Below are 27,941 nucleotides of genomic sequence, written 5' to 3'. Positions count from 1 at the left end.
TTGTAAGCTAGTAGATCGGCTAGGTTTGGGGAAAAAGAGCAGACTAAGTACACAGTGAAAGGTCACGTTTATTAAGTATTGACGGTTCAAGTGGTTAAATATCTGAAAACACGAATTGACATGAATCCAAAATACACTGATGATTGTGCCGTCAAATGATGAAACTATATGGTATCTATGGGTTGTGGGGGGTCCCTGCTTCATCTCTCTCTCGACTAAGGGGTCCTTGGCCTGAAAACATTGAAGACCCCTGATGTACACTGCCAAAATGTTGAGGGGTTCATTTAACTCTGAGAGTGTAGAAATGGAGCCTTGCAAGGGTCCGCTTGGTTCCATTTCTGCACTCTCAAGAGTTTCGAATGGATAAATTAACACTGAGGACGTTTACTGTGTATGTTTGTGTATGTGACTATGTATGTATTAAGTGTCCTTGTGTGAGTACAGTATGTCTGTGTGTATTTTGGATGTGACATTGTGTATGTTCTTTATGTGTGTCAAGTGCATGTTCTGCACATGTGCCTGTGTGTGTCTGTTTTGGTTGTGAGTGAGTGAGTGAGTGAGTGAGTGAGTGAGTGAGTGAGTGAGTGAGTGAGTGAGCGAGCCAGCCAGCCAGCCAGCCAGCCAGCCAGCCAGCCAGCCAGCCAGCCAGCCAGCGATTGTATTGTTCTACTTTTGCTTTGGCAATGTTAACTCTGTTCTCTCTAGCCTCCTTCAAAAGTCACCTTCAGACGGCTGCTACTCGAGATCTGTAAATAGACTAAGTTTCCAACCCCCCCCCCCCCCCCTTTCCCCCCCATTTTTCTGCTTTTTGTAATTGATGTTATCCTATCCGTCTGTCTTTCAATGTTATATGAGATACATAAAGTGGTTCCTGTGTAAATAAGCCATAAAGCTTACTAGGATCTCCTTTTAGTTGACCTTGTACCAGTGATTGGTGCTGTAATGCAACTGTACTTTTTCCTATTGCAAACCTCTAATAAATTCTTCAATCAATCAATTGTCATGCCAATAAAGCCCTTTGAATTGAATTGAATTCAGTTGAATTGAATTAAGTGATAGGATGACATGCCAATTGAATTGAATTGAATTGAATTGAATTGAATTGAATTGAAATGAAGTGAGTAAGTGCTAGGATGTGAGGGCAGCGGTGCTCACCTGGCCGTGAGGCCCCATCATGGGGTTGTTGGGGTTGTGTGGGGGCCCAGGCTGTGCATGGGGGGACGGCTGGGACCCTGGAGGACCCTGTGGAAGAAGGACACCAGCACATCAGACAAAACACTCCAGGAATCTCATTCAGTACATTGTTAGTCAATCTTCCTTGATAAGCTGCATTCCACACAGCTTCGTAAAAACACTTTTCTCCATGGCATCGAGACATGATTTGTTGTGGATAATATTTAATGATATTACCGTACAATATGAAATTGTACGGCACTATAAATAGCAACAGACAAACAATACATTGCGTGTCATTTATCAATCTAAACAGAAACCAGCGCAGATCCGAGCACAGGAATCATCTACGACAGGACTCACGTTAGGGCATTCACCGAATATTAGAATATTCGAATATCAAAGTCACTATTCGACGTTGTTCACCGAAGTCGAATATTCGCTTATTTTAATTTTTTTGTTTTCTCTTTAAAAAATATATAGTTTATAAAGCTTGGCTAGATAGGAAGAATATATAATGCTCTATACCAGGGGTTCTCAAACCTTTTTAGGCCGTGACCCCCAAAATAAACATATTTGAACTGGGGACCTCCACCCTGACAAGCACTTGGAATTGTAGGTATTACATTTAATGTGACTTGGTTCCGCAGATAAATATTGTGAAAATAGCAGATCTACAGCATGCAGATCGGCTATTTTCACAATGTTCGCCTCTTGCTTACTTAATATTTTACAGTTTGGCCAGTCCTGTCGAATATTCGACTATTCGAATACTTTGAGGTCGAATAATTCGAATACTAAAAATCACTATTCGTGAATGCCCTAACTCACGTTATGATTCATGAAGCCAATCACAGCGTCAGAATAAGTGGCTTTGATAAATGTGTGGATGATACACGATATATACCCTAGAAAAATAAATAAAAACTCCCAAGAAGAGAAACTTCTCTAGTTCCATTCGGCAGCCTGAAAAATGGCATCAATGGGAGTTGGGAAAAACGCAGTATGGGAAAAGAATGTCTCTGGGGAGGATGGTTTCTGTTGTTTTCTTTCTTTGGTGGGATTGTTTTGATTTTAGTCTAGGCGTGGCCTAAACTGGAAACAGGGAGGAGGACCGACGTCGCTTTGTTTTGGTCCCCACTGTTTGTTTCCCCAAGGTCTCCCCATAACTCTGACAGTGTACAAATGGAACCAAATTAGCCTGTCAGGGTTCATTTGGTTCCATTTGTACACTGTCAGAGTTACAGACTTGTATGGGTCAATTTAGACCCCATAAAGGAACCCACAGAGTCCCTGGAATCCACTTTGAGAACCACTGGTCAAGTGTAGTCTTGCCAGTCGCTGCGAGATGGACGAAAAGGTGCACATACCAAACTAATTTTCCAAAAGCAAAACTACGCTGCATCAAGGGGTTTATTAGGTAGGACCTAAAATTATGCCCTTGAGCGCAGGGGAATTATTTTGGGTTAAACTGTTTCCGGTTTGATCTTTCTGTCCAAAGTGTAGTCCTTTGAAGACTACAACATGACATAGGCTGTTTCCGCTTTCCGACCGGATCAAACCCCGAAATTGGAAACGATCCCAGCCAGGCTAACAAGCCCAAATACGTCGTTCTGAGGTTCAGTAAGTATGTTAATTGTCAACTGACAATCAAATAAAAAAAGATTGCTCATTAACACAGGCACTCCCATGCCAGTTTGCAAAACACTCTATTCAAAATGACAGTTACTGTCACTTATAAGTTAACGTATGAATTTAATTTCGAGATTTTCAACTTCTCAAAGACCCCTCTGTTTCTCTGACCAGCCATCATTTCAAAGAGTGAGGACAGAGTAGAGAGAGAGAGAGAGAGAGAGAGAGAGAGAGAGAGAGAGAGAGAGAGAGAAAGAGAGAGAGGCTGTGTGTCAATGAGCAGTTCTGTGGTCTCAGCTCGGTGGGCTCCTACACAGCATTAACCTCATTAACCTCTCCTCCTCTCTTCACCAGTCACCTCATCTGACTCCAGCGTCGCCAGCAGCAGCCACTCATAGCATGGATCTGCTGTTACAGTACAGGGGGACAGGGGGGAGGACCACCCACCACCCTGCTGCACTCAGCCAGGGGCGTCACAAGGGGTAGGAAAGTGGGACTGAGTTACTGGGGCCCAAGGTGGAGGGGCCCTAATAACTTTAGCTATTGAAAAATAGCAGATATACAAGCTCACAGCGCGGCACCGAGTGCCGCGCTGCGAGCTTGTAGATCTGCTATTTTTGAAAAGTTGTGAAAATGTGTGAAAATCTTTGAATATAAGCGAACATTTCTAACTCAAATTTTGCTTCTGGGGGTCCCTGGAACTAAATATTTTGAGATCGGCGTCCGTGGCCAAATACATATCATCTTGGGGGTCCTTTCTTGCACACATTTTCACGATTTTTCAAAAATAGCAGATCTACAAGTGCCGCGCTGTGAGCTTGTATATCTGCTATTTTTCAATAGTTAACATTCATGGGAGGCCCGCAGTGAATCCTTGTACCCAGGGCCCAGAATTTGGTGTGACGCCCCTCTTATCTAGCGGCCTGTCATAGAGGCTCCAGCACTCTTCTATCAGGTATCATTACAGGTGTGTGTGTGTGTGTGTGTGTGTGTGTGTGTGTGTGTGTGTGTGTGTGTGTGTGTGTGTGTGTGTGTGTGTGTGTGTGTGTGTGTGCGCGCGATCACAGCGTGCATGCGTGCGTGCGTGTGTGTACTAATTCTACAGGTGTGTGTCTGACATCACAGTGAAAGGCTTCAGGATTAGGGGATTACCAGTGTGCAACATAACCCGAGAGACATGCACTGGCAGCCACACAGACACACACATGCACGCACATACACACACACATATGCACGCACATACAAACACACCTAGACACGCGTTATGAGTAACGGTATGAGTGACACCTCCGCACCTGGATAAGGACAATCAAGCCACAAACATGGATCCTCACTGTGAGAACTTTAAAGCAGTGGTTCTCAACCTGTGGCCCGGGGGACCACTGATCGACCGCGAGAGTATTATTGCAAGTGGGCCTCAAAAAATAATTTGGCAAAACAAACGCTAAGATTTGAATGATAACGTTAACATTAAAGGAGCTATAGTCAACTTTTTCTTGAAAAACGGATGCTAAAATAAAAATAATGTTTCGAACATATTTTATAATGTTTCGAACATATTTTATAAAAAACGAGCTTCATATATGTGTTTCTATTCAAAAATGACCACAAAAAGCGTAAAATAATGATAAAATAATCATTTTGGCCATTGTCAGACCGACACTTTGTTTACATTCTAGTCTATTCTTTGATAGTGTTAGACTAGGATGTAAACAAAGTGTCGGCACACATATATGAAGCTTATTTTTTTATAAAATATTATCAAAACATTATTTTTATTTTAGCATCCGTTTTTCAAGAAAAAGTTGACTATAGCTCCTTTAGAAGGCGGTACAAATAAATAAGAACCTGAAACATACTATGACGTTAGGTCCATTGATCTAGGGGTGGAACACAGTCGATTTGCTTGATCATTAAAATGCCCACAGCGTGTTGAGCGGTCAGATGGGCGGGCCGCGCCGCCAACGCTTTGGGCCCTGATCCAGAAGAGATTGAGAAACTGATGAGACCTGACCTGCCGATGAAAAATAAAACCACTGCAGCTGCAAAGATACCAGCATGTCCCTCTCTCTGTATCTCTCTCTCTCTACTGTATCTCTCTCTCTCTCAGGCACGCGCACACATAGACATCAAAGGGGGCTTTTATCCGTCTGTAAAAAGTGCCCTTTCCTGACCATGAATGCAGTTTTTAACTATGGCGAAAGAAAAGCAAACGCCTCCTTTTCCTTGACATGACCTGAAATCCGTGCCGTCACGCCACATCTCCAGTATTGACTAACTTGACTATGCTTAGTTCAGTGTGGTATCAGGCATCGAAAATAGCCGACCTCCAAGCTCACAACGCGTCGCAGAGCGACGCGTTGTGAGTTTGGAGGTCTGCTATTTTCGATATTTCCACCAAAAGGCCATTTCGGACATTTTAGCCCGTGCCTCTCTAACATTCTCTGCACGTCCCTGCTTTGTCTCAATCTCTCTCTCTCTCTCTCTCTCTCTCTCTCTCTCTCTCTCTCTCTCTCTCTCTCTCTCTCTCTCTCTCTCTCTAGTCTTTTGTCTCTGTTCTGTCGTGTTTTGTTTCTTTGTTTCTGGTCCTTCTGTGAGGAACCGCTTTGCATATCGTCGCTGTCGGGCGGAAACCTCTTATCTCCATATTTCAACTTCGCAAATTAATGCCATGCTGCCAGATTATGGTATGACGAACATAGTACAGCGTCACACAAAAGCAACACGCTGGGGCGCGTCGAGTTTTTAAGCTTTATTCCGATTTTTTTTTGTGAAGTGAAAAGAAGACTTCCGCACACCCAGTTCCTTTCAAGCGGGTGCGTAGGCGACAACAAGACAGCGTAAGTAGTAAGGCTGGATCTTTGAAAGACTAGACCTACGCACACTGCTCTGGACATACCGGTATGAGGTTTCCATCCCGACAGCAACGATGTTGTCATTTGCAGATAAAACGGATGTTGAAACTCAAACTCAATCTGTATCTCTTTCTCCCTCTCCTTCTCCATGTCCTTCCCTTCCTCTCCACCCCCCTCCTCCTCCTCCCCTCACTTCCCCCGTGTGAGAGTGCCCTGTTGGCACGCCTGTGATGGCGCTGCGCTGACAGCGCTAAGCACCAGGAACCTGTGGGCACCGCCGCTACAGTGGGAAACATATACATGTCTGGGTGACAGCCTCAAACAATATGCGTGCATGCACGCACGCACACACGCACACCCACACACACACACACACACACACACACACACACACACTATGGCGCTACGGTATGTGGCAGCAGTGCACCGCACGCGACACCAAGCTTCATGTCACTATGCAGACACAAAGAGATCAGTGTGCACAGCATGTAAACACATGATAATCATGTACATCACACATGAGCACAATAAATGGCCACGGGAAGCTTGCACACGCGCACACACATACGCACACGCACAAGCACACGCACGCACACACACACACACACACACACACACACACACACACACGCACACACACACACACACAGTTATGTTGTTTGTGCTCAGGAAAATAAGACACACGCGTCTCTGCAGCGGTGACATAGCGATTTCACAGCGTGCTGGCGCGCGGCTGAAGGCATGCGACAGCAGACCTCGCCTAAGAAGATCTCCAGGAAAAAATGAGTTTTTTTTCCCCCTGATCTCATGAGACACGTGCAGCTGGCAGTATTGATCCTATTCAATCTGCGGTCAGAAGAACTAGAGTCTCTCTCTCATCTGAGGACAAGTCCTGACTGTCACTTTTACTAACCAGCTGCAGAGTATAATACACTTTATGATGTATGTTTTGGAAAATATTTGCCAAATGCATTTGAGTCCCCATCCGGAATCAATGGGGTACATTTATTGTAATCAAAGTATTGTCTTAGGAATGCGACAAATACAAAAAAATATTATTGAACTCAAGTCTCCATGGCATGAGTAATCAATAGAGAAAAAAAAAGTCATTTTGGGGGTGAACTATACTCCTTTAACACTGACCGAGACACTCAAGCGTTTGTCTCTGCCATGTATCCAGCTACGCTACGCTATGATGTGCTGTGTGTGCGTGTGTGTGTGCACGTGTGCGTGTGTGTGCGTGTGTGTGTGTGTGTGTGTGTGTGTGTGTGTGTGTGTGTGTGTGTGTGTGTGTGTGTGTGTGTGTGTGTGTGCATCCCACTGAGCAATAGACGTCTATTAGAGGTTGGTCTAAAATACGTCTAATATACGTCTAGATTTGAACGTTTTTTAGACGTCTAAGCTTAGACTAGACGTTGATTAGACGGCTAATAGACGTATATAAATAGACTGCGTCTATATACTGTATATACGTCGCAGTCTATTTATATACGTCTATTAGCCGCCTAATCAACGTCTAGTCTAACCTTAGACGTCTAAAAAAACTTTCAAATCTAGACGTATAGACGTATTTTAGACAAGGCTTTAGACGTATATTAGACGTCTAATAGACCGAAAAATGTTTAGTGTGTGTGTGTGTGTGTGTGTGTGTGTGTGTGTGTGTGTGTGTGTGTGTGTGTGTGTGTGTGTGTGTGGCCGGTTAACAGCGTCTCTCAGCAGGTCAGCGGCGAGGCTAACGCAGCGCAGGTCTCTCTGACACTCAGAGGTCATTGTTGTTGAGCAGCAACGTGTCTCTCTGACAAAACATCCCTGCAGGGTCTGCCTGCACAGCCCAGCTGTAGTAGACATAGACACCCCCCTCCCTCTCTCTCCTTCTAGCTCGCTCTCTCTCACACGCACACACACACACACATACTGTATCGTCCAGGGGCGGACTGGCCATCTGGCATACCGGGCATATGCCCGGTGGGCCGCTAGGCCAGAGGGCTGGGGGGCCGGAAAAAAAAAATCAAAAAAATATTTTCGGGGAGTAGTGAAAGTTACAGGTAAGGTGAGTGCGATATGAAACGTAAGCTTACCATAATCACAGTAATCCTTAATCATTTTCAATCATATTCAAAGGGCTTTTGGAGAAATGAGCCCTGCAGAGGGGAGGTGATTGTGTCAGACTCTGTGTCCAGCTGGCAGCTGATGCCAATAAGTAGTAACTGCCCCTTGTTAATGGATCAAAGGAAGGCAATTATGTCTCACTGCACTGTCAACTAGCTGCTACAGATGCATACTTTAAGCAGACTGGTTAATTGGTTCTTAACTTATTTTGTTTCAACTTTAAGGAGTGCATTTCTCATAATACTAATAATAATAATGGTGGTATAAGAGCAGCAACAACACTAGTTACTAGTGTCAACCTTTTCTCAACCTTTTTTCTGCCAGGGCACACATTGCCAAAAGATCCCAGCTTGCTAATAATAAGTTGTTATTTGCCAATGTAATGTTCATACTCCCCTTGTTGGTGAGAACTGTACGCTAACTTATACAATTTATGGATTGTGTAGTTGCCTGTGGGTTGTGTAGTTATCATTTATGTTGTTCTGTAAAAGTTGTGGTATTAAGAGCTTGTGTATTTGTATGTGCCTCGACCGGATGAGTCGGTATAGAGTATCTGCGTGCGCGCGCTGGTTGTGGGGGCTGGTCTGGGCTAAGATGCCAGGGCTGAATTTTAGTCCCAGTCCGTCCCTGGTATCGTCACTGTCGGGTAGAAACCTCTTATTTCCATATCGTCATTGTCGGGTGGAAACCTTGTATCTCCAAGTTTCAAATTTGTACGTTCTTTCGCAAAGTAAAGCCCTGCTTCATCACACAAGGCCATCGCACAAAAGTAGTGAAAACAGCAGATCGGCTGTTTTCACTAGTTTAAATCATTTTTAAAATGATAAATGCAAAACGAACGGTTTTGGACATACAAGGTTTTCACCCGACAACAACGATATATTAACTGTTTGGGCTCTTATGCCTTAAATCAATGGTTCTCAACCTTTTCAGGAGGCGACCCTAAAATAATCATATTTTAACTGGGGACCCCCACCCTGACGAGCACTAAGAGTTGAGGCATTACATTTTGTATAACATGGTTCTATTGTGAAAATAGCAGATCTACATGCTCACAACGCCTCGCGTCACATTGCGAGGCGTTGTGAGCATGTAGATCAGGTATTTTTCACAAAGTCTGCCTCTAATATTTGACAATATGGCCAATGTTATTTTATTTATTTTACTTCCGACTTTCCGACGCGCAGCTTTCCGAACTGTAATTCGGGGTAATGCTTTTCAGAAGCTGCAAGTGACAGGACCTTTCCATAAGAGCTGCTACTTTGTGTACAGTATTAACACACTACTTGATCATACAACAGCGTCACACATAAGTGTCAAAAGTAGCAGATCCGCAAGCTCCGAAATGCGGCGTGAATTGACGAGTTTTTGAGCTTGTATATTGGCTACTTTTTGCATTATACAGTTTGAACAAGCTGCTTGTAGATCGTCTGACTTCGATATTTCTGAAAAGTTACGGTTTTGGACAAACAAGGTCTCCACCTGACAGCGACGAATACGGTATGAGTATAGAGAACATATATTGATGGACACACACGTGCTGCATACACAAGGGGCGGCAGTGACTCAGGGGTAGAGTTGCCATCTTAGAACGCAGAGGGTTCCCGAAGGGTTCCCAGTTCGATCCCGGGCTCCCCCAGAGTCAGTGTCCAAGAGTCCTTGAGCAATAGTTACTCCCGGTGAGCAGGTTGGTACCTTGCATGGTTTCCTCCGCCATCGGTGTATGAATGTGTGTGTGAATGGGGGAATGTAATGCACAATCTATGTAAAGCGCCTTGGATAAAGGTGCTATATAAATGCACTATTTACCACAATGTACACAATTGTATGTATCGATTGTATTGTATGTATCGACACAGAAATGTACTCCAAACACACTCCCTTATGCATGAAAGCGCGCGCACACACACACACACACACACACACACACACACACACACACACACACACACACACACACACACACACACACACACACACACACACACACACACACACACACACACACACACACACTGATGCTTCAGTAATGTGGCATAATGAAGCACAGTTCCCCTGGCTTGGCCTGCCTGCTATTAGGTCTGAATGGGCCAGCATATGGCATTTATGGCCCTACTGTTCTGTCTACAGGTCCCTGTAGAGAGAGACAGAGAGACTCTCTCACACGCACACACAGGCACGCACACACACATGTACACAGGCACACACACACACACACACATGTACACAGGCACACACACGCACGCAAGCACACACAGTCTGAGAGTCTGCCTGAACAGTGAGAGAAAGGAGAGAGGGAACATTCCAACTATCACACGGAGAGAGGTGGGGGCAAAGTTTGAAAAGCAACACGGCTCGTGTCTACAGTGTGTTTGGGGGAGGAGAGAGGAGGGGAGGGGAGGGGGTGCTATTTGTGTACACCTTGTGTTGTTTGCATGTTTGTATATGAAAGAGAGAGGGGGGGGGCAGGGGGGGGGGGTATTGGGTTTTGTGTTAAATGAAGCAATTAATAAAATAATTTCCTACCCAGCTAAGGAGATAACAGCTTGGCACAATACCACAAACCCATCAACACAACACACACCGTCCCGTCCCCCCACCACCAGAGAGAGGGAGAGAGAGATAGGGTGAGGTAGAGGGAGTGAGAGTGAGTGAGAGAAAGTGAGAGAGAGATGGGAGAGAGAGAGAGAAAGACAGAGCGAGAGAGAGAGATGGGAGAGAGGCGACCTGGCGTTTCCCAAGGAACCTAAGCACAACAGTGGGGGCCAGTGGTGGGCACTGGGCACGGACCGCGAAAGTAGGGGGGACGAATATTTACTATTCTGTCCATAACAGCACATAACTCGGTAACAGCGCTGAGTCGGCTCATGCGACCGTCGCAACGCTCGACGCGGCGAATCGCTCGCTACCGCTCGCGCGGCGGCGTCTCACATGGCTCATGGCCGCCTGAGACGAGATGGTCTCCGCCGTCATCACCGAAAACAAGCGCTCATTTCCCTTGCAGCCCCCCGCGCCCCCACCGTTGTGCTTAGGTTCATTGGCAAAAACGCACACGCGGGAGAGAGGGAGAGGGGGAGAGAGAGAGAGAGAGGGAGGGAGAGAGAGAGAGAGAGAGAGAGAGAGAGAGAGAGAGAGAGAGAGAGAGAGAGAGAGATAGAGAGAGAGAGAGAGAGAGTAAGAGTTGTGTGAACATTGTATTCCAGTCCAGAAATAGTCCTCAGCTGCCAGCTGTCACTAGAGGGCAGTGTGTAGCCGCTGTCGAACCGCTGCGTGCACAACACATACACACAAACACACCACCGTGCACACACACACACACACAGTCAGTGACACAGACAGACAGACACACAAACAGTCAGGCACGCACACACACACACACATGGAGAGGAGGGGGAGAGAGAGAGAGAGAGAGAGAGAGAGAGAGAGAGAGAGAGAGAGAGAACAGAAAGCAGTCTGCTTCAGTGAACACAACAAACAAAGCCAGGAGGAACAGAACCACACACACGAACACATGCGCGCACACACACACACACACACACACACACACACACACACACGCACACACACACACACACACACACACGCACACGCACACGCGTACACACACACACACACACACACACACACACACACACACACACACACACACACACACACACACACACACACACACACACAGAAACGAACACACAAGCACACACACACAGTGCATACTCATTGTCATTCCTGGCTAACATTCCAACAGCAGGACATGGTTGGTGGTGGTGGGTCTTTCTCTCTCCTGCTAGCTTATGGTATATTATAGCATGGCAACACGTCAGCTTAAAGACAGGGACAAACAAACAACACACACACACACACACACACACACACACACACACACACATCAGGAGTGTTTTCATCTCCCAGAGGATCCACACACACACACACACACGCACGCACGCACGTACACACACACACACGCACGCACGCACGCACGCACACGCGCACGCCGCGCTGTACACTGACAGCCGTTTAAACATGTTAGGATGGCACACAGGGTGATTCACGGCGCACCGCAGCAGCGTGCGTGCGTGCGTATATATCTGTGATCCCTACCTCAGCTAAGAGGAATGTTCAGGACCTACGGCTTAAGTTTCACCAACACGCACACACGCAACTTGCAACGGAAGGCTGCGTGTGTGCGCGCGCGTGTGTGTATATGTGTGTGTGTGTGTGTGTGTGTGTGTGTGTGTGTGTGTGTGTGTCTGTGTGTGTGTGTGTGTGTGTGTGTGAGTGTGAGTTACTATACTTGTGAGGACCAAACTATAGTAGAATTTGAGAAATAGACAATGTGGAGATTATTTCCAGAGGCGTAATTTCAGAAAGAAATAGGTGGCAAAAAAATAAATTACCACTTCTTAAGCCCCATTTCTAAAATAGTGAAAATAGTGGATCTACAAGCTCTCAACGCGTTGCCAAGTGACGCGTTGAGAGCTTGTAGATCCACAATCTTAGCTATTTGTTTAGTAGCAAAAAGAGAAAACGTTTGAAAGTGTTTGCCTTTAATGACATTCCCAAAACAGGGATGCCGCGTTGAAAGTGGTTAATAAATCAATGGTACGATAATGCATGAAACAATTGGATTTGAGGTTTACTAGGGGGTGGCCATCCCCTAGTTGCCCCAAATGATGCCCCTGACCGTTTCCCTGGTCCTCACAAGAAGAATGTTTTGTTTTATGGTTGAAAAAAGATTTTTCAGAGATGCGTTTACCATTAGAAAAGGACACAGATTGGGGTTATGTTGAGGATTAGACATCTAGAAATTGTTTAGAAATTACAGATAGAGTTATGCCTGATTTTACACTTGCGGGCTGGTGTCGCACGCCGAAAAGCAAATAACTGATGTTTTTCTGCTTATAATAATTCATACAATCAGCAATCACCATCTGAAAACGTTGTTGATGTCCTCACAAGTGTAGTGTGCGTGATAGAGAGATGGTGAAAAAGAGAGAGAGACAGAAAAAGAGAGAAAGAAAGATACAGTGAGTGGGTGAGTGCCTGTGTTTGCGTGAGTGCGTGTGGATGGAACTCAACACCGTTACCAGACGTGCGATTGTTTAGGCTTTCTTTTTCTAACTGTGGTTCTTTCTGCTGTGGTGTTTACCTATGAAACGACAGCATGTGAACGCAAGGGTTCAGAGTCAGACAGGAGGAGCAGAGCTGGCTCAATGTGGGACACTGGCTATATTTAAATCATTGTCCCAGCAGACTGCTACACGTTTAGTCTGACAGACAAAACAGACTTGGCTCAAAGCTCAGCACTAACAGATTAAGGCTAATTTGGTTGCTGTCGGGCAGAAACCTCTTATCTCCATATTTTAACTTAACATGTTTGTTTGTTTTTTGGCGTAAATTAACACCCTACTAGATCATACTACAGCGTCACACAAAAGCATCAAAAGTCGCAGATCCGCAAGCTCGAAACCCGGTGCGAAGCGGCGCGTTTTGAGCTTGTGGATCCTGAAAAGTAACTGTTTTGGACATATGAGGTTTCCACCAGACAGAGACGATATAATGTGTGTGTGTGCGTGTGTGTGTGTGTGCGTGCGTGCGTGCGTGCGTGCGTGCAATTGGGCCCAGACGATTCATACTTCGTAGTACGACCGTGTTGCTTGCTGACAAGAAGTGATTTCCAGGCCAGCCATGTTTCGCAGTCTCAGATAGCAGGTTATTTAGACAGATCCTAGGTTCATTGTTTACCTGACATCCTATAGTTTCAATGTGATTATTTTGATAGCAATTGTTTAGACTGATGCCATGTCCTTTGTTTACTTGTGATCCTAGTTTATACACTACACTGGCACTACGCTGTCTGTCTCTCTGCATTTGATGCATGTGTTTACCTTGGTAAAAGTCGCTCGGGTTAAGAGCGTCTGCTAAATGCCTAAATTGTAAATTGCATCGCAGAAATGTTGTTGGCTTTGAAAATCAGTTCTTGTCTGGAAGCGATGCCATTGTACTACAGATTATAAAGTAAGCTTTTAAGACAAAGTATGAAAGGCAACGACAGACGAGGAATAGAGGAAATGTTTGCTTAGGACTAACCGACATATCCCACTGTTCATAACTCAGTCAGTCGCATTCTCTTCTTTCCACCATGTTGTGCAGAAACGTTGGAAATCATTCCTCCTATTTAATTATTATACACTTTTCATTCACAATTTCCTCTGCTTGTTGCTGAACAGGGGCGTCACACCAAATTCTGGGGCCCGGGTACAAGGATTCACTGCGGGGCCCCTGTGCTTTAACTATTGAAAAATAGCAGATATACAAGCTCACAGCGCGGCACCGAGTGCCGCGCTGCGAGCTTGTAGATCTGCTATTTTTGAAAAATCATGAAAATCTTTGAATATTTCAAATCCTTCTGAGGTTTTTTTGAAAAAACTATGTTTCTATGTCAGTGGAGCTCAAACATTTTCATGTGAAGGACCCCCAAAATGGTATGTATTTGGCCACGGAACCCCATCTCAAAATATTGAGTTCCAGGGACCCCACAGAAGCAATATTTGAGTTACAAATGTTCGCTTAACAAATACATATATATTCAAAGATTTGCACACATTTTCACGACTTTTCAAAAATAGCAGATCTACAAGCTCGCAGCGCGGCACTCGGTGCCGCGCTGTGAGCTTGTATATCTGCTATTTTTCAATAGCTAAATATAAAATAATTAAGGCCCCTCCACCACCTTGGGCCCTAGTAACTCAGTCCCACTTTCCTACCCCTTGTGATGCCCCTGCTGCTGAACACTCTTCAGTCTCATAAGAATCTGTGTGAATGTTTATGTATGTGTGTACAGTAATTGCTGGACTATAAGCCGCACCTGAATATAAGCCGCACCAGCTAAATTTAGAAAAGAAAACAAATGTTTACATATATAAGCCGCACCTGACTATAAGCCGCAGGGGTCCTTCTTGCTTCCTGCTAGAGCGCCCCTGGTGGACGTTAGCTGTATAAATCGATATATAAATCCTTGTTAAAGACCATTGTAAAACTAACAAACTGGCCGTTAGCTGTAAAAAATCGTTATATAAGCCGCACCTTTGTATAAGCCGCAGGGTTCAAAACATGGTAAAAAAAGCCGCGGCTTATAGTCCGGCAATTACGGGGTAATCTCTTTATCTTAATGTTCAACTTGTCTTAAACACAAAAACCTCAAGGTGAATTTGTAACTGCCTCCCTCTCACACCATTTTTGTATCTAATTTGTCTCATTGTACACTCTCAGAGTTAAATAGACATTAACTCTTTGACTGCGCTGCACGAGAGCAAGGCCGTACCAGGAACGTGCTGTCACAGAAATGTTGATTTAGTTTTAGTCAGTCTTTGGAATAGTCTAGTGGTATTTCTGAAAAATGTGATTGTTAGAGGCATTTTGGGGTAAAAGTTGGTAACCAGTCTATTTTACATAATTCAAGGGTGCTGAATCTGAAAAAAATGGTTACCAAGCAAAATTTTGAGTTTTGACCTTCTAATTTGCATAACAAAATAGCTGCAGAATTGTCAATTTTAAACTATTTCTTCAAGGGATATTTCACTTTCAAAAAACCTTTAGTAATTTTAGTGTCTAATCAAGCTTTTGGGAACACACAGGACAGTTTTTGAGTTGTTTGATTCAGTTTAGATTTAGATATTTGATATTCATTTTATCAGACACGCCCCCTTCCTATACAAACCCATTGTAACTTCAAACTCCATTTTAACCACTAGAACTGTCGCGGCGGCTGCGCCGCCGCTCCATTCCTAGGACTTCGCGCCCTCCGGGCGCTCAGGCAGGACTGCTCTATATTTGATCATTGATGCTTGTCTTGTAGCGGGGACTCTGCTGCCGTGCTCTGCACTCACTTGTGGAGGCAGCAGCAGCAGCTGCACGTGCAAACACAGTGGTGTCAAATTTCACTCTCTCTCTCTCTCGCTTGCCCGCCCCCCCTCCCCTGTTGCCTCCTCTCTCTCGTGCTTAGCGAATGAGCGGACGGCATAGGGTTAGGGGCTGTATTCCTTACGTCCTAGACAACGACTACCTATGAGTTGGAGTGGATGTAAAGGGGGCGTGACTGGGCTTGGAAGTGGGATGCGGCAATAAGCCCATTGTAAATACTAGAAGCTAGCGTCTAGTCGGCGACCTGGCCAACTCGGGAACGATGTAAATAGGGAATGAATGCCCCGCCCTTTAATGCAAACCCCATTATACCTGTTGTCATAGGACCCGTTTTGACCATCTGTTTGCCTGTGACCATTTATGCCCATATATGGAGATATCTGTATCTGTCTGTCTGTCGGCGTCCATTTTATGTCCATATATGGAGATCACTGCAGATATAGTTCTGGGTCCATTTTATGCCCATATGCCCATATATGGAGATATCTGTCTATTTGCGTCCATTTTATGCCCATATATGGAGATCTCTGTATCTGTCTGTCTGTGTCCCTTTATGCCCGTATATGGAGATATCTGTTTATCTGCGTCCATTTTATGCCCATATATGAGATCTCTGTCGCTTTTTGTTTGTTTCTTCTTTAAGCAGAATACACAGCCTGCCTATTTATGCCCATATATGGAGATCTCTGTATCTGTCTGTCTGTGTCCCTTTATGCCCGTATATGGAGATATCTGTTTATCGGCGTCCATTTTATGCCCATATATGAGATCTCTGTCGCTTTTTGTTTGTTTCTTCTTTAAGCAGAATACACAGCCTGCTTAAATCTGCATCATTCAAGTCATCCTCCCAGTCCCACGCTTTGTCGCTTGTCTTATGTTTGTCTTTGTCTCTTTTATTTTCTTTTTTGGAGCGGACCCCATGAATGCCCCACCCTTTAATGCAAACCCCAATATACCTGTTGTCATAGGACCCGTTTTGACCATCTGTTAGATTAATGAGAACACCCGTCCTTTTTTCTGGTGACTCCTGATATGCTCCTAATAAGTGAGCAGATTATGTTTTGTCAATAACATTTTTCATTTATCTTTAATAAGTTCTTAATTGTATTTTATTTCTTTCATTTTCCCAAATAATTATAGAAAATAAACTAAAAAGGTTATCGAAAGAACACTACCTGTTCGTGTATTAGAAGGGTATCAGGAGTCACCAGAAAAAAGAATGGGTGTTTTCATTGAATCTATCATGGTTAAAATGTTTTATTTTTATTTAAAAGAGATATTTCGCTTAAATACAAAAACATTTTAACCATGATAGATTCAATGAAAACACCCATCCTTTTTTTCTGGTGACTCCTGACGCCCTCTTAATAATACACGAACAGGCAGTGTTTTTCGATAACTTTTTTAGTTTCTTTTTAATAATTATTTGGGAAAATGAAAAACAAATAAATACAAAAAATACATTATTAAAAAGAAATGAAAGGAGTTATCGAAAGAACACGACCTGCTCACGTATTAGGAGGGCGTCAGGAGTCACCAGAAAAAAGGACGGGTGTTTTCATTAAATCTATCATGGTTAAAATGGAGTTTGAAGTTACAATGGGTTTGTATAGGAAGGGGGCGTGTCTGATACAATGAATATCAAATATCTAAATATAAACTGAATCAAGCAACTCAAAAACTGTCCTGGGTGTTCGCAAAACCCTGATTATATGATAAAATAATGAAAAGTTTTTTGAAAGAGAAATATTGCTTGAATAAATAGTTCAAAATGTACAATTCGTTAGCCACTTTGTTATGCAAATTAGAAGGTCAAAAACTCAGAATTTTGATTGGTAACCAGGTTTTTCAGATTATGCACCCCTGAATTATGTAAAATGGCCTGGTTACCCACTTTTACCCCCAAATGCCTCTAACCTGCTTATAGAAGGCCTTTTTCCAGAATTTCCGCCTGACTAGAATAAAATTCCATTTCGTTTTAGTCACACTTTAGTCATCTGAAATGTTCTAGTGTTGACAATTACAATTACAATTTAGGCATTTAGCAGACGCTTTTAATCCAAAGCGACTTATAAATAAACAGGTAATACATCAATATAATAAGCAAGATAATATGTCGGTACATCAACAACAATATAACAAGGCATAGGAATATCAATCTAGAAAAACAATAACATAGGTAGACAACGCACCTAATCGGTAAAAACATTTCTAAAACCTTGACTAAATATCATCTGATTTTAGTGAACTAAATCTACAGTTCGTTTAGTCGACTAAAATGTATCTTAGCAGGCAGTGATGGCGTCATCAGACATGCAAACAGCCCCAAGGTGAAAAAGGTGACACATTTTTATGGGGATAAAATGTGCGCCGCGCACAGCGCGGCGCGAAATTTTGGACCTTTTTTTACTGAATTTGCACGTTTCTAACTCGGTTAAACAGTGACTTACTCATACATATCATACATACCGGTATGCAGCAAAATTGGACTTGTTGCCTACCACCAATTGTTCTAGATATAATAAAGAAAATTAAATCTACAATAATATAGCCTACAGATATACCGGTAGTTATAGGAATATCTTAATATTTAGGGACTTGTCTTTATAAACAGGCATAGACAGTGACAATGTGCACTGTGAGCTTGTAGATCGGCTATTTTAACTACTTATTAAATAGGCCTATTTGTTTTCTAAGCTCATTTCTTATATCATTTTGTATTATTTATTCATGAAATTAAAAAAGTAATTTACTTTTTCTTTTTTTTTTAAATCATGAAATGTTTAGCTTTTTTGGGGAGGGAATGTTTTTTGAAAATGTTTTGAAATAATTAAAAACGAAATGTAGGAAACCAAAAATGAAGGGACCCATAAAAATGTGTCCACGACCCACACATGGGTCCCGACCCAGTGTTTGGGAAACAGTTGTAAATCACAGTCACAAATGATTCATTTAGTGGATTCTCCTGGCTGACTTTTTGCAATCTAGCTAGCCATCATCGTCAAATAAAAGGTCGATCCTTTTCACTTGTAACTCGAGCTCAGTTAGTCCGTTCTTAAGTTGAGAGACCAGACTTTTTGTGACTTGTCTCAGCCTCCTCCTTCTGTAGGAAGAAGTCACGGCAACTCTAGCGTTAGCATGTGGCTAAGCTAGCGAATCATCGTAAAATCAACAAGGCTATAACCGATAATATCACATCACGCATCGATGCAGAATAGCGCACGACCGCGATGCAAGCGAATCAAACAGCCAACAGTCCACAGTCACACCACAACTACGGCAACTGTCTTTGCAAGCTGTCAGGGCTCGCAGTAAGTGCATTGAGTGCAGTCAGTGTTGTTGACTAACCTCGCCTCACCAGGCTTGTTGACTGAGCGCTGGCAGCTGACGACGACGTCACAAAGAGAAGGGACTCAGGGAGCGCTTGATTTGTTAAAAAACAAAACGACCCACTTCCCCTTCCACCTTCAACACCATTGTCCTGACAAAATGGACGGCGCCGAGAATAAGAAATAAACGCTCCTCTTCTCACTGCTGCTCTGACGACACGACACCCCCCCACCCCCCTAAACATTTTTTTTACGAATCTGCACGATTCACACAAATGACCAATTTGGATTCAAAACGGCGATTTTCGCCGAAAAGCTACACGTTTGCATGCCTGCGTCATAATGCCTGATTTATACTTAGCTGCATGCCAAAACGCGGTGTGAGCTTGTAAATCAGCTATTTTCGGAGCGTGACACCCACACTCAACCAAGTATAAAAAGTCCTACTGGATCTCTTCTCCAGTATCTAGTCACTCTTTAACATTTTAGTCTTAGCTTAGGTCATCCTAGCTTTAGTTTTCATTAGTTTTTAATTTAGTTTTCATCAGTGAAAAATGGTAGTCGACAGACATTTGTGGTCATAGTTTTAGTCAACTAAATCAACACTGTGTCACGGCAGCATGGGAACGGCGTTGGAAAGTTTGACATTTGACCCTCATGGAAGACAGTGCCTGAGCCACCTGAGTCTCCAGGCAGGTACACTACCTGTAATAATAATAATAAGGCAGGCATGTCTGTAATGAGGCTGACCACAAAGTGCCCAGAGGGAGGGTCAGCCCTATCAGCTACACACGCATGGAAAGCCTCATTCATTCACCACATACTGTATACTCTCTGTGACTCAGCCTGTAATAATCTTTTAGAAAATGTATCTTATGACACCTTTAGTTGCTACGGTGCCCTGTCGTTGCGGGTCCATTTGGGGCCATTTTTTACTCTTGTCAGAGCTAAATCAACAATGATGAGGATTCTACTGTGTCATTCCGTCTGGCCTTTTTTTGCCATTATCTCTGAAAAGTTGCAATTACCTGCGAAAAACACGCACGCACGCACGCACGCACGCACGCACGCACGCACGCACGCACGCACGCACACACGCACACACATACGTGCACTGCCTGTGTCACGTAACCATTCTTTTTTTATACGTTGGCTATTCAAAAAAGGCAGATATACAAGCTCATAGCACGGCACCGAGTGCCCCGCTATGAGCTTGTAGATCGGCTATTTTTTTAAAACCATGAAAATTTGTGCAAATAATGTTAAAATAATGTTTAAAGCGGTTTAAAGTCTAACGCCACACTCATGCGTTCCCTGGGTTAAGTGGAAGGAAGCCTAGCTTAGCGACATAATGTAATGCCTAACACTTCAGAGGAGCTGACATGCCTTGGGCAAATATGAGAATTAGTTTCACAAAGTACGCTGTTCTTTGCTGACATTGTTTGACAGGCTGGATCACAGTGGCACGTCTCCGAAGAGCATCCATTTGATCAAATCTGGCTTTTCCTCTCAGAGGGAAGCCCCCGACGCTCAACATGTATTTACTCTTCCTCCCTGACGTGTTCTTTATTTGAGTATTAGTTCAGTTTGGTCAGACTGTCTATTAGTACACAATATATGTTGTCTGTAGGCTATATGAGGTCATTGTCACCTAAACATTCTGAGAGTGTGAGTAGTTTTAGTAAAGATATCAGATGGGAGCAAGAATCCAGCAAGTGTATGTATGCTGCTGTCATGGATTCTTTAACACTTTTAGTGACATTATTTTTGTAATTATTTGGATACAGTGTGTTCACTGCGCTTTATTTTGAAGAGCCCCGTAAGCCACGATTGTGTCCACGTTGTGGGAATTCACTAGATCCGGTTGTAGACCGGGATGTCTACTTTCACACGGAAATGAAAAATTCTCACCACGGCTGACCGTCGCAGCCCAGTGTCGCCGTGAAAAGTAAATAAATAAAAAACATTTCTCGGTGATCAAAGCGGTTTTGGAGAAAGATTCAGAGATAAAGCCGTTTCTTTGCAGCGCAATGAATAGGAGCCTATGGAGATTACACGCTTCCTGATGATCGAGGCCGAGTTGCATCATGGGATATGATTTTTTTCGCTCACCAGCGGTCTCCGCAGCACCCGTTTACCTGGTTACCATGGTAACCAGCTAACACGTCCCTGGACGTGTTAACGGGGCCGTGGCACCGCACCGCGGTAATTCTTATCACGATCTGGACAATTTTGGCATCGGAAGTGTTAACGTTAAGATCACACACTTCTAAGCAGCGTTAATAACACATCATTATTCTCAAAGAAAGACTATGTCATTCTTCCCCAGAGTCTCACTGTACTTTCTCTTCCCTCGTGCTCCATTCTCCTCTCCTCTCCTCTCCTCTCCACTCCTGATTTCACGATTCAAAGACTTTTATCGCTACCTCGTATATACAGTATATAAGTGTACACAAGAGTAAAATTATTTGGTTTTGGTTCCTCAGCATTGTGGCAGCAGCAGCACCAAAAAACAACAACAGCAAAGGGATAATAGAGAACATCAGCAATGGTTACAGTAAACATGTACTATGTAGATTAGTCATACAGCTCGCTTTGGGGTGTTTAAAGGTACAGATATGTCTAAATATTATATCCATAATGTATGTGCGCAGTGCACAGTACAGCATGCGTGTATACTATTATGTATTTACATCCTGTATGTATGTATGTGAATGTAGATGTATGTGTGCATGTCGTTGTTGTCGGGTGGAAACCTTTTTTTGTCCCAAACCGTTCGTTTTGTATTTATAATTTTCAAAATGATCTAAAACTAGTGAAAATAGCCGATCTACAAGCACACAGCGTTTTTCACTAGTTTTGTTGCAACAGTCTTGTATGGTGAAACAGGGCTTTACTTTAGATTTTTTTTTATAGGAGATGCAAGGTTTCTGCCCGACAGCGATGATATGTTTGTGCGTGCAGTATGCAAAGCGTCGTGTGCCAGTGTGCGTGGATTGTATTTAAATATTGAGGTGTGTGTGTGTGTGTGTGCGTGCGTGCGTGCGTGCGTGCGTGCGTGCGTGCGTGCGTGCGTGCGTGCGTGCGTGCGTGCATGCGTGCGTGCGTCTGTCTGTTTGGTAAATCCTCTCCTCTCCTTTATTCTCCTCTCTTCTCCTCTCCTCTGTTCTGGTTTGTTCTCTTCTCCCCTCTCTCCTTTAACTGTCCATCTCTCTCTCTGTCCTCCCTCCCCCTCTTGTACCCTGAGTCTCCCCTGCCCTGTCCTCCCCAGAGGGCTGCTGCATGCTGTATGCTGTATGCTGTATGCTGCTGCTGCTGCTGCTGCTGCTGCTGCTGTTGTTGCAGCAGCAGCGCTGGACCCCTGCTATGGGGAGTACTCGTGGGGGATTATGAAGCTGCTCCACCCTATTACAGTACCATAGAGCAGTGGTTCTCAACCTTTTCAGACCGCGACCCCCAAAATAACCATATTTTAACTGGGGAGCCCCCACTCTGACGAGCACTAAGTGTTGAGGCATAACATTTTGTATAACACGGTTCTATTGTTGCGAGGCGTTGTGAGCATGTAGATCTGCTATTTTCACAATTTCTGCCTCTAATATTTGACAGTTTGGCTAATGTTTAATTTGTCATTTTAGAGGTATTAAAAAGTCCTTACATTTTCATTTAGAAATGTGCAGATACCCTCTATAGACATACACTTTAGGTTAGTTTCTTTACAGTTGAGAGAGAAAACAATGTTGCACATTCAGTTAATCATCTGGGGACCCCCCACAATTATTTGGGGACCCCCCTGGGGGTCCCAACCCACAGGTTGAGAACCATTGCCATAGATCAGTGGTTCCCAAACAGGGACCCATTTGTGGGTCGCGGACATTTTTGTTGGGGTCCCTTAATTTTCTTTTTCCTGCGTCTTGCTTTGAGTTAGGCTATTGTTATTTCAAAACATTCTCAAAAAAGCAAAATTGTGCAAAATAAAAAAAAATCAAAGATTTTTTTTAAAGTAATTTCATGAATACATAAAAGAAAAATGTAAGAAATTCCATAAATTACAAAACAAATGTTTAAAGAGGTGGTGCCATAGTTTTGTACTTTTTCTGTTTTTCATGTGTCTAGGAGGTTGAAAGTACTTCATTAGACCCCCTGGTGTGTTTTTTTTTGAGAAATTATGTATTCTCTTAGTATTTGTTTGTTTTCTCTTGGAGGCTGCCACCTTGTGGTCAAAAGTGTCAGTTAAAAACACAGATACTAAGTATGTCACAGTATCAACTCCTCCCCTATTTACCATTCACCCAACACTGTGAGGTGTGGCTATATCAGCTGGGTCACCACCCACCATGCCATCCATGCATACTTAATGAACTGGGGGTGTGGCCACATAAAAACCCAATTTTAACTCTTTCTGTATACCTTTTTGGAAAAAATCTTCCTCCTAGTATAATCATAATACCTGTAATCATGTTTTAGAGGGGGGGAAATCATGGCACCACCTCTTTAAGAAGTAGTGAAAATAGCCGATCTACAAGCTCACAATGCAGTGCGAAGCGACGCGTTGTGTGCTTGTAGATCTCTCTCTCTTTTGGGTCTTGAGCTAAAGAGTTTGGGAAGGACTGCCCAGTGCCCATACTACTGATCTGGGCCTCACGCCAGACACACCGCCTTCCTGTCTCTCTCTGTCATTCTCCTGTTCTCTCTATCTCTCTTCCTCTCCTCTCCTCTCTCCTCTCTCACTCATTCTCCTGTTCTCTCTCTCTTCCTCTCCTCTCCTCTCTCCTCTCTCACTCATTCTCCTGTTCTCTCTCTCTTCCTCTCTTCTCCTCTCTCCTCTCTCACTCATTCTCCTGTTCTCTCTCTCTTCGTCTCCTCTTCTCTTCTCCTCTCTCTGTCATTCTCCTGTTCTCTCTCTTCCTCTGAGCTCCTCTCCTCTCTCCTCTCTCACTCATTCTCCTGTTCTCTCTTCCTCTCTTCTCCTCTCTCCTCTCTCACTCATTCTCCTGTTCTCTCTTCCTCTCTTCTCCTCTCTCCTCTCTCACTCATTCTCCTGTTCTCTCTCTTCCTCTCTTCTCCTCTCCTCTCTCCTCTCTCACTCATTCTCCTGTTCTCTCTCTTCCTCTCTTCTCCTCTCTCCTCTCTCACTCATTCTCCTGTTCTCTCTCTCTTCCTCTCAGTGTCTCCTTCCCAGTGGCGTCAGTTCAGCAAAAGCTAGGGTATGGCAAAGATAGGAGTCCTCATGGAAAAGAGGCATTACATTTTGTATAACACGCTTCTATTGTGAAAATAGCAGATCTACATGCTCACAACGCCTCGCGCTGCAAGGCGTTGTGAGCATGTAGATCAGCTATTTTCACAATGTCTGAAAAAAAAAGAGTTTTGTCAGTTTTTGGAGCTGTGTGAAACAGAGCTCCGCTATAGGCAGTAATGTGTGTCTGTCCTCACTAGTACGAGTCTGTCCAGTCAAGTTTGAAGAGGATCTGCCCATGCGCGATTTTAACCCACACACACACACACAAACACACACGTGCTCTGCACATGCGCGACACACGCACACGCACGCACACACACACACACACACACACACACACACACACACACACGGCTCGAACGAACACACAGAAAACGTAGCAATTAGCAAATCTACAAGCTCACAATGAGTCGCATCCCGGCCGAAATTGACTAGTAAAGGCGGACGTACACTACACGATAATCGGGGCATTTAATTACCCTCCCGACAGTCGGGCTGCCTCCGACTGAAAGGGGCAGCAGACAACCACAATCACAACTACAATATTACCGCTGACGGCGTCGCGCGCAGCAAATGCCGAAGCGTTGAAACGGCACATCTGCACGTAAACAGCGCGAGCCCCAGACAAACACACTCCCAAGAACAGGAGCGCTCCACCTTGTACACGAACACATAGTAGCCTACGTCCTTTATACAGTGCTCCCCAGACCCCCGCACCAGCACAACAGTGACCACCGAATGCATGCAACAACGGCCAGAGAACCCACATAGCAAACAGGTTTGGCCCGAATCCGGCTGAAATCCGGCAGGTCTGGCTGACTATGGCCCACTATTAATCTGTCCTATAGAAGCAGATATTTTCTCAAGTTATATGTTTGTTAATATGGACAGTATTTGTTATTATTTCAAATAATAGTAAATATGCTACATTTGCATAAAGCAAGTATTTGTCTACTCCCATCACACACACAGATCTAGAAGACATAGAATGTAAAAATATAGATCTAGAACACATAGAATCAATCTAAAAAATATAGAACTAGAACACATAATTTATAGATCTATAGAATTCCTAGATCTAAAACACATAGAATCAAAAACATAGATCTGGAACTGCTCAAATTCACAGCTCCACTTCGAACCGAGGTTTGATTTTTTACACAGGTTTCTACGGTTTCTACCAGCGCAGATAGACAAAGAGACATTCATGGATTTATATTTAAAAGTAACTTTTATTCTCCCCCCTGGACCCAGGGTATGGCAGCTGCATACCCCTGCCATACCCAATTGACGCCCCTGCTCCTTCCACGCCTCCCTCTCCCTCTGCTCTCATCACCTCCTCTGCTGCAGGAGCAGCCCAACAACACATGGTGGTTCCCAAACCTTTTAGCCCGTGACCCAAAAGAGATATTAGAGGTTTGCCCGAGACCCCAAACTAGAGAACATAGACGACCTATAAGCTCTATTGTCACTAATCTAAGACATTTGTTTTCTAATTTATGGAATTTATTAGATTTGTTTTATCTATTAATTGAATTACTTAGAAAAATCATGGAGATCTTAGCTTTTTGGGGAACGTTTTTGGAAAATGTTCTGAAATAATAACAATCAAAAACTAAAAATAAAGGAAACGAAACAAATTAAGGGACCTATAAAAATGTGTCCACGACCCATAAATGGGTCCCGACCCAGTGTTTGGGAACCAGTGGCCTACGGAACGGAACGGGGAGGCTGGGAGTCATGCTCCTCCTCACCCTGTGTTCTCCTCTGTCTCTCTCTCTCTCTCTCTCTCGCTATCTCTCTCCCAGGAGTGTAGCAATAACAGTGCTGGGGTCACCTATGTTAATTGCTGCATGGTTGCATGTGGGGGAAATTGCTGGGAAAAACTAACACACACGCACGCACGCACGCATGCACGCACACACGCGCACAACATAATGTGTTGTGATCTTGTAGATCTGCTATTTCGTCAAGGGACACCGTCGTATGATGGAATATAAATTAGGCACTCGTAAATAAGAAAAAAGTCCCCCCCTTCTGTGTTGCCAAGAACAGTGGTTCTCAACCTTTTCAGGCCGCGACCCCTAAAATAATCATATTTTAACTGGGGACACGTACCCCGCCCTGACGAGCACTAATGAGGCATTACATTTTGTATAACACTGTTCTACGCGAGGCATTGTGAGCATAGAACGGCTATTTTCACAATTTCTGCCTCTAATATTTGACCATTTGGCCAATGTTTAATTTGTAATTTTAGAGGTATTAAAAAGTCCTTAAATTGTCACTTTAGAAATGTGCAGATACCCTCTATACACTTAAACTTTATGGTGGTTTGTTTACTGTTGAGTGAGAAAACAATGTTCTGGGCACCCCTCAAATGTATTTGGGGACCCGACCCACAGGTTGAGAATCACTGCTCTAGGCTGCCTCATTCACAAGAATCGTATTTCCACACAACAGCTCTAAGGCATGTGGTTCAATGTTGAAAATTAGTGCTATTCCCCTTTAAACAGATTTTACTGCTGATGAATGATATTTAGCAGTAATTGTCTTTGGGTGGCTCTTGAAAGAGTTACTTTGGGTGTTTTGGCTAGTCCAAGTGGGTAAAATGCACGCTACAATATATCAATAGAAAGCTACAGAAGTGTTGCTGAGTGACCTCTGATTGGAGGCCTACAGTTAGTGGACAGTTGGTTACAGAGCTTTTTCTGATTAGCATCTCCGAAGTAAAATAATTTCTTACAAACCTGGAAATCTGACATTCAATATTTTTTGTATTTATCTGTATCTGTCTTTTATTTTTATTTTTGTATTTACTTATTGTTTTATTTATTTATTTTTTCTCTGACCAATTTGTCTCGTCCAATTTGATCTTTTTGTTCTTGCTTTGCTTGTTTTGATATGACCTTGGGGGGGTGGGGGGGTTTGAGGGAATTTAATAACTCAAAATGATGTAAATGTATGATTATTTCTATTTTTGTGAAAATGAAAAATGAAAATAAAGTGTTTAAAAAAAAAAAAAAAAAAAAAAAGAAAGCTACAGAAGTGTTGATTAATCAACGGAGTTTCTTATAGCTCTCAAATACATTTTTTGAGGCCAAACAGATTTGTTTTTCCTCCATCACAGCCGAGGCAGCCGTAGGCTACAGGTGGAGTTGTCTGTGAGAGCAGCACCTCCCCACACTGCAGTTTCACTTCCATATTGCGACCCGTACATTAAACGTTTGTTTGTTTGTTGACTGAAATGCAGATTGGCTTATTTTCTTTGCTCGCGACGCACACACAACAGTTAAAATGAACACAGGACCCCTCCAGCACCAATTTAACAGTGTTAATTGGACTCTGAGAGGAGGGGGAGGGGGGGGGGGGAGAGTCGTGACAGTGTTTTGGGTCTGCGTAACAATATTATTGAGCGGTGCTAACCGCTCTTACATCTGGCTTTGTGTGTATGTATGTCCGTATGTCTGTCCCGCAAAGTTGACATTATTTGCCTCTCAATTTATGTATTTTTTAATAACATTTAAAGAAACACATTTTAGAACTTGTGGCAGTCAAAGGTATAGTTAGAAATAATGTAATTGCCATGGGTATAGACAGTATAGAGGCAGGCAGAAGGGACTAGTGCTTTATGAATAATGTGTGTGCCAGAACACAGCAGCCATATTCAATTTACTTGAT

The 27,941-nt window shown here is 43.6% G+C and overlaps 1 protein-coding gene across 17 annotated transcripts in view; it reads right to left on the bottom strand.

Moving 5' to 3' along the window:
- ssbp4 (single stranded DNA binding protein 4) overlaps nt 1-27,941 on the bottom strand; it is a gene marked incomplete at both ends in the record, with an annotated part of 170,691 nt that overhangs the window by 30,914 nt on the left and 111,836 nt on the right. For 3 of the 17 annotated variants that reach the window (XM_080721764.1, XM_080721754.1, XM_080721763.1), the window contains one exon: nt 1,156-1,242. The exons of the other annotated variants lie outside the window; for them this stretch is intronic. In XM_080721764.1, the coding sequence (XP_080577890.1) occupies nt 1,156-1,242 (87 nt within the window). The remainder of the gene's footprint in view (nt 1-1,155; nt 1,243-27,941) is intronic. 17 annotated transcript variants of the gene reach the window in all.

Source organism: Nannobrachium achirus (genome assembly GCF_963921795.1).
Source record: "Nannobrachium achirus genome assembly, chromosome: 1".
NCBI classification, from domain to species: domain Eukaryota; kingdom Metazoa; phylum Chordata; class Actinopteri; order Myctophiformes; family Myctophidae; genus Nannobrachium; species Nannobrachium achirus.
This window is presented reverse-complemented; position numbering and strand designations above follow the sequence as displayed.